Raw genomic sequence first — 8,235 nt, 5'->3', positions numbered from 1 at the left:
CTATGGTGGTGGTCCAAATTAAATTAACAAAAGTATTAAACATATATACCTTCTGTAATTTGACCACCAAGGTTAAGGTTTTTTTTTTTTTGAAAAAAAAATAGAAAGGGTTGTTGACAAGCACAAGTTTCGAACCCACGAGGGGATTGAATAGTCAAATTCCACTCACCATTGCAGTACTAGCTGTTTGCAAGGCTCAGCCCGCTTAAAATATTTCTGTTTTGAATGCACAAGTTGGCAATATTAGACTGTTTCAGATAGAATCAAGGCAAAGGAAGCAACAGAGTTCGACGAAAACGAACCTGAGGGCTTTGAAAATTGGACTAGGACAATAAAGCTGGGTGATTATTCCAATACAGATTTGTATTCTAAAAGTTAAATGACTGGGTCAACAAACTAGTTCAGAACAGAGGAATGCAACGTTTACTACATATTTGTATTATTATTTGTATCATCTCTCTAATAGAGATAAGACATATCAACACATGTATGTCTCCTTTCTATTAGAAAAATTGTATAAATAATGGTACAAATATGTGATAAGAGTATCGTTTTTTTGTTTAGAATGTAGTCAACTTTTCCCAATATAACAATGCTTGGTTAACAAAAAAAAAAACATTGCTTGAACTATATTCTGTTAAATTAGAAAGGTGTATGGAATTATGTCAATTGACTAAGATAGTGTCCTCCTTTCTTACACCTAATTTTAATTTTCCTTTATTTATATATTAGAGAAGTATGGAATATTGTATGTCTAATAAACAAAACTATTAAGTTGGAGAATATTATGATCATGTACTACGCCGAACACCGAATAGTTCTTAAGCTAATCAATTAAAACATGACATGCCTAAAATATGAGGAGGACTTGCGTGACATGGTCAAACAACCGTCGTGACGAAAGATATTACTCTGTTTTTTGTCCTGAAAGGAAAAGTATATTAGTAGAACATGGTTCTTGTTATAATCTCAAGAAAGATCTCTATAACATAGTTTAAAATAATTCAGTAGAAAAGTATCATAAATTGGTATTACTCTAAACTGAAACCTGAAATATATCAATAAAAGTTCAAAGCTCAAATTGATCTAAACTACATGGTCCACCGTTCATACAAGTTTTTTTAATTAACAACATAAAAATAACTTACCAAATATCCAAATAAGCTAACTCTTTCTATAAACGAAAACAACAGAAAGCACAAGAATTCCTGCTCTTAACCATGGACAAGAAAGAAATCAAACAAAAAATTAAAAAGAAAAGGAAAAGGTTAATCGAGGCACATCACTACACAACGGCTGTGTGCGAATTCAATAAAGCCTTCGAAGAGCCGGCTGACTGTGATGAATTTTAGGTAGTGCAACTGCTAGACAAACACTGAGTTTGATCTTTTACTGATGATCCGGTGAGGTTAGACGTATAGGAGAACCTACACATACTCAATTCAGGTGCAAAGTACATTGGCACTGGCAACTTCGAAGGCAGGCTTGGCATGGGGGCCTTGAAATTGAGAACATTAATCACTTGCCTAATAGAAGGCCTAAAGGTAGGATCAGGATGGCAACACCATAACCCTACTATCATCAAGCACTCAATTTGCTGCTCATCAAATTCCATATTCAATCGTTTATCAACAGCTTCAAGTATTTGGTCATTTCCATACAGATCCCAAACCCACTCCACCAGCCTTACCTTGCTCGGTTCCTCCTTTGCTTCGACGGGCCTTCTTCCACAGCTAATTTCTAGGGCAACTACCCCAAAACTATAGACATCGGATTCTTTACTAGCCCTTCCATCCGTCACACACTCTGGGGCTAGATACCCCATGGTGCCTGCTAATACAGTTGTTTGTGAACCCAAGCCATGGTCTACAAGCCTTGCAAGCCCAAAATCTCCAAGCTTGGCATTGAAATTTGAATCTAACATCACATTGCTTGACTTTATATCTCTATGCACCACACATTGTTCCCACTCCTCGTGAAGATACAAAAGTGCCGATGCTAAGCCAAGGGCTATTTTGTGCCTCACTGTCTAAGTGAGATGGAACTTCATTCCAAACAGGTGGGAATCAAGGCTTCCATTTGGCATAAGCTCATAGACCAGAAGGAACTCACCTTGTTCATGACACCAAGCAATGAGCTGCACCAAGTTTCTGTGTCTCAATTGACTGATGATCCTCACTTCCGCTATGTACTCTTTTTTACCCTGCTTTGATCCTCTGGATACTCTCTTCACAGCCACTTCTGTGTTTGATTCAGTTAGCAAACCCATGTAGACTCCTCCAAATCCTCCCTCTCCAAGCTTGCCTCTCTCGGAAAAGTTGTTTGTTGCGTGACTTAATTCACGGTAAGTGAACCTCCGAGGCCCAGTTCCCTTGTCAAATTCATCATCCATGGACATATCATATGCCTCATTTATCTTCTTAGCCCTTCTTCTCCAAGAGATGAACCAAAATAGATATAACCCACAACTCAAAAGACCGAATCCCGCTCCTAAACTAACCCCAATTCTTATTTTTCTTTCTGCTTCATTATTACTACTGATCTCTAGGGTTGAACTAAATGACCAAGACAGAATGTTGTGTACTTCCACCCATGCACCCGTGGCAGCAGAAAAACCGACGCTTACTAACTCCGGCAAAACCTTGCTCAAATCAACTATATACGAAACACTAGAATTTCCAGTGCTGAACTTTGGATTTTTGGAATATGTTAAGAACACACTTAAATTATGGGAGCTAGAGTTATAACTTACCCATGCATTTCCTACTGATCCATTTTTCATGGTAGTTTTCCACGAAACGTTGGCTACTGAGACAATGGAGTTGACATTGATCCCTACGTGATCAGGACTTGGATCCCAACTATTTTGAAAACTGTCAAACTCTACAGCAACAATTTGATTTTTGGTGGAGTTGAAGGAAGAATCGGAGCTAAATAGAGCAAGGTATCCCCCAGTTGAATTTTCGGGGATTTTCGAATCAAATGGTGCAAGGAAGAAAGATATGCCGTCACCATAGTATGTATCATTCAAGGCTTTTATGACAAAGGTGAAATGGGTTGTGAAGTCAGTGAGCCTCCCCGTGCTGGCATCATAAAGGCGCATGGGTTGAGCGAATGAGGCCCGACCTGCACTTTCAGTCAGCAGACCATCAACTTGATTCTTTGTGAGCTGAATGACTCCTCTGGATGGGAAGGCATCACCTTGGAAGGTTATATCTTTTGCGTTTGTATCAAAAGTGGAGATGTTGAAGGAGAATGGCTTGGCATTTTCGAGTAGTAAGAGGAAGAGAAAGAAGTCGAAGAGAAAAGAGGGCAAAGTTTGTGTTTGGAGGTGGAAAATTGGATTGAAGAGAGCCATAGTTGAAGGGTCTGTATTCATAAAGAAAAGCAGGAAGGGGGATGCATGCTTATTTGGATGGAGAGGCATAAGTTGAGTTCAACTATATGCTTGTCCTAATTCAAGACTTGTTCTTATTATGTAGGTAAATAACCAAGTCAATTCCATCTAAGGATATTCTTCTCAACTGCTCTTACTCAAATACTGTATCACAAATTATTGAAGCCAACATTTTCTGATCATATTTTCTTTACCATATATAAACAACGGATTTTTATGTGTAGTAACAGAATTAAGGTTCAATTACATAATACCCCTTCAGGATTGAGGTTTATTATAATCTCATACAACATCTTTAAAACATTTCACTTTCATACCTCATGTACTACTTTATTTCAAAATAATACCTTCGTTAGATTTTCCATCTATTGGTCTGTTAAATGCTGACGTGGTTGCCACATTTGTGCTGATGTGGCTGTCATGTGGCAAAAAAATAATTTTCTATACATAAAAAATATTATAATATTAACCATATTTAAAATTAAATAAATAAATAAATAAAACCAGAAAAACTCGAGCCTAGATCCCCTTCCTTCCCCTTCACCTCTCTACAACTCCCATTTACAAAATCCACCGCTCAACCCGCGGTTCATCCCCATTGAAGCATTTCCATACCTAATTCTACCCACCAACCAACCCATTTAGAAAATCCCCACTTTGAAACCCTAATAACCTAACCCCCTAACTCGTAGAGAGTCCTACCTAGGCTGTCGAAAAAGTCAGAGTCGACGGAGAAGCTCTGAAGGTGGGCAGCAATGGCGGTGGAGTCGAAGGAAGCGGTGGGCTTGGGGGTCGAGGAGAAGGGGTTGGGTGGTTGGCCCCCCGAGGAGTCGTCGAACTCCAGAAACATGGTAGGAGGTTGGAAGAGGTGAGGCAAGAGAGGTCGAGGTTGGAAGGGTCAAAGAGGAGGAGGTCATCGAAGTTCGGATGGATGGACAGGAAAGAAGAGATGGGTAAGGGGGTGGGGGTGGGGGTGGGATGTGGGGTTGCGGGGAATGATTTCTGGGAGAAAGAGAGAGGGAGGGAGAGAGAGAGAGAGAGAGAGAGTGGTGGGACCCGTGCTAAGGGGTGCTCTGCGAAAGAGAGGGAGGGAGGGAGGGAGAGAGAGAGAGAGGTGGGACCCGTGCTAAGGGGTGCTCTGGTGGAGGGGATGGAGGGCTGGAGGGGATAGACGGACGGGAAGGAAAAGATGGGTAAGGGGTGGGGGTGGGATGTAGGGTTGGAGGGAAGGATTTCTAGGTTTGGGTTTTTCTAGGTTTTTTATTTTTTATTTTTTTTATTTTTATTTTTATTTTATAATTTTAATAGGGTTAATATTATAATATTTTTAATGTATAAAAAAATATTTTTTTGCCACGTGGCGATACATTAGCACAAATGTGACAGCCACGTCAGCATTTAATAGACCAATGAATGAAAAATCTAACGGATGTATTGTTTTGAAATAAAATAGTATATCAGGTATGAAAGTGAAATGTTTTAAAGATGTTGTATGGGGTTTTAATAATCCTCAAACCTGGGGGGGTATTATGTAATTTACCCTAGAATTAATTATTATATTTAACATTTAACTGATGTTTCTACGTAGTACTACGATTTAATGATATTCCTCTTCAGTTGGGAGATCTTAAGTTCAACTCTTGTGAATAACACTCTATAACAAATTATTATGGCTTACTCATTGTGTGGCTTAGCTCCAAATGTCACACACATTGCAGAAATATATTGTTCTATTAAAAAAAAAAAAAAATTAACTGATGCTTAAATTGATGTATCATATGACGGGCTAATTCCATTAAAAAAAGAAGAAGCAGGCAGTGTTCTTTCTTAAATTCTAATTCACAAAATATATTACACCAAATTACACGTGCATACTCCAACTGCAAGTTAAGCATCAGTTAACTTTTTTTTAATACAACAATATATTTTCGCTAGAGTGTGACATTTGGAGCTTCATTTTCGCTAAAGGTGTGACATTTGGAGCACAAACCCACATTACTTCTTACAATCAAATTTAATAGGATATATTTCGAAATTATGATTACTCTAACATTACTCTGGACTAATGTGAAACGGGACGTGTACTTGTAACGTGACGATTCAGTGCAGGATTTGTGTTTTGTCTGTATATTTGGCTGGGAATGTGGGTGAAGATTTAACAAATTCATTGGTGTGATGTTTGGTGGTCGGCTTGCCGGTATTGAGTGATCTATAAGGTGTGATATGCATACGATCCTTTTTACTTTTCACATACTCTTTTAATTTTCAGCTGTCGGATCAAATGAATTGAAAAATATCAAAGGACATAAATTAATAAGGAGTGTATGAGAAGTAAAAAAGATGTGTGGATAACACACCCCAATCTATAAGATGATAGCTACTTATTTTCATTAAGAATTGGTCAGGATTAATTAACTTAATTATGCTTTCGATCGAGAAAAATGACTTTGTAAATTTTATTCAGACTTTTTTCATTTTCTAAAGCTTAGGAAGCATGTGACAAAATAACAAGACAAAAGGATGAGACTGTTTCCAAAACAAAGATCCAACAAAATTGTGCGTTGATATTTTCTTCAATGTACCTAACCAACATCGCCGGTTGCCGTCCGAAATGTATACTTTTGGAGGGACTATGCATAGTGGTTGACTTACCAATGAAATCAAACCAGAGTCATATCAAACACTTGGGCCGGACAGACATAGGTGGAAGCACATGAACATTTTAGGATCTGTTTGGGCCTGAAATGATAACGTGGATCGAAAAGGGTCGAGTTGATAGCCATGATTTAGAATATTTCTATTTTTCTTATACTTTATCCAATAAAGAATCTTTCTGAAAAAAATTAATTGACTACCTCCATTACGTTGTTTCAAGCAAATACCACTATTTTTTATTTTGGATCTCCATATTCTCTCTCTTCGTAAAAAAGATGGGAGGTAGAAACCTTGATCCAATGGATATTGTTCAGGTCAATGAGCTTTCAGCCCATGAACAGGATCATTCCAATCGAGTGACGTTTGAAGAGATCAGGTAGATGTCTCGGTTGCATCCTATACGAATTGAAATTGCCAAGATCAAGTCTTGGATAAACATGAATTATCCCAATGATCATAATGCCCACGTAAATGAATAGAGACGAGTGAGTTGAAATGAAAAGGGTCCAGGCTGGAGCGGGTCGACCGCTGAGGGATGATGGCAAGGGCATGCCCGAATGGGCCTACGTGGTTGGACCTGCGCTGAAGGCAGCGTGCCCTAGGCTGCTGCAACGCGCTTTGTCGTGCGAAATGGGCCTTTGGAATTAGTTTTCGAGACTCGCGTCGTTCGGCTATGCTTGCACTTGGGTTTAATCATGTTGGGTTGCATTGCTGCTGCGAGTTGGGCCGGTTCCCTGTGGGCTTGTGTTGTGGAGCGTCATGGGTTGTGTTGCTGCTACGAGCTGGGCCTCAGCGTCGTGGGCATGTGTTCCTACTCACCGTGGGCTTGTGTTGTTTTTTTGAGTTGGGCCGCGGCAGAGGCTGCTGCTGCTGCACGAATTATTTGAGGTTTTAATACTAGGGTGGAGCTGAAATTTGGACAACTTATAACTCTTAGACGAACAATTTTCGTGAAGCCACTATTTTGAACCAAGCTACGAAAAATGGGGTTTTAGCACCCGTAACATGGTTGTCTATATTTCTGCGGAAATTGCACACTAGGTCAGAATTTTGAATATCTGCAATGATTGCATCGTTAGATCTTCCTGAAATTTGGATATATTATAGATGTTGGGCTAATGAACAACTTTCATGAAGGTAGCGTTAAGATCTGAACCACAAATAAGGAGATTTGGTGCGTTGGCCAGGTATTCATTGCATTTCGTTGCGATGAAATGACTTTTGTCAGTGGGTGCAAACCCAGGCATATAGGGAGTGTCATTCATCATAGTTTCAGCATTTCCAACCATGTTTTCCTTTTTCTATAGTTTCAGCATTTCCAATCATGTTTTCCTTTTTCTAGCACACATAAATCAAGGAATTAAAAATTTAGGGATTGGGAGCGCTAGAAAAATTCAAAGAAGGGTCAATTCTGAAAGGAATTGCGAGAGCTTCTTTGAGAATTAAATCAAGCTCTCAATGAAAGCATAGCAAAAATTCACTATATGAATTTGTACCTACAAAACAATTAAATACCTTTGATCAATTACCAAAGCCACATGTCCACGGAGGGAGGTGAGGAGGGGGGGGATTTTGTCAATGGATGTTCGATGCCTAAATCAGTTTCTCTGAAAAGAGAGAGAGAGAAAGAGAGTTACAACTTAACTATGTAGCGAAAGCTTAACAGAATTTCATATAGAATAAAGTATTTATAGGGAGATATTTGGCCACATGTGTAGGATTGCCATGCACTCTGTCAACGTCCAGTTGGTCAACTGTATCATCCAATGGATGGATGAGAGAATTATCCTAAAGATATAATTAATTAAATAATATCTTGGGTTTATCTCATGGTATCTTTGATTGGATTTGATTGTGATTCCTTATTTGATTGAGTTGGTTTTCAATAAAGAAAGCTTAAAGATATGGATCTTATCCTAGTGCTCAGACAACCACCTCATTTCATTTCGACCCGCCTGAGGGCTTGGACAGGGTTCCCCCGAAATCACGTTTACCACGCAAACAATCGAGCCTGATAATATCTCCCCTTCTTCAATGTTGATGAACGCATCATCCGATATGCTACAGTTACATCGGAAGTCCAATTATGGACTCAACAGCTCCAAGCAGAGCTAGAGTAACAGAGTAGTGGTGCCACCATCATCATGTTCGAGAGCAATGGGCAAATTTAAAACGACTTCGCT

General features: G+C 39.1%; 2 protein-coding genes across 2 annotated transcripts; both read right to left on the bottom strand.

Annotated features, from left to right (window-relative positions):
- Positions 1-1,014: 1,014 nt before the first annotated feature.
- Positions 1,015-3,372, bottom strand: LOC137721384 (lectin 7-like). The gene has a single exon (XM_068460478.1). It carries the CDS (start codon positions 3,356-3,358, stop codon positions 2,030-2,032), a length of 1,329 nt encoding a protein of 442 aa, XP_068316579.1. The 5' UTR covers positions 3,359-3,372; the 3' UTR covers positions 1,015-2,029.
- LOC137719850 (L-type lectin-domain containing receptor kinase IX.1-like) lies at positions 1,349-1,924 on the bottom strand. Its single transcript, XM_068458852.1, has one exon. The coding sequence runs from the start codon at positions 1,922-1,924 to the stop codon at positions 1,349-1,351; it is 576 nt and encodes a 191-aa protein (XP_068314953.1).
- Positions 3,373-8,235: the final 4,863 nt, after the last annotated feature.

The sequence above is a fragment of the Pyrus communis genome, chromosome 16 (genome assembly GCF_963583255.1).
Source record: "Pyrus communis chromosome 16, drPyrComm1.1, whole genome shotgun sequence".
NCBI classification, from domain to species: domain Eukaryota; kingdom Viridiplantae; phylum Streptophyta; class Magnoliopsida; order Rosales; family Rosaceae; genus Pyrus; species Pyrus communis.
This window is presented reverse-complemented; position numbering and strand designations above follow the sequence as displayed.

Coding starts and splice junctions, on each gene's coding strand:
- LOC137721384 (XM_068460478.1), bottom strand. CDS start 3,358: ATGGCTCTCTTCAATCCAATTTTCCACCTCCAAACACAAACTTTGCCC.
- LOC137719850 (XM_068458852.1), bottom strand. CDS start 1,924: ATGTTAGATTCAAATTTCAATGCCAAGCTTGGAGATTTTGGGCTTGCA.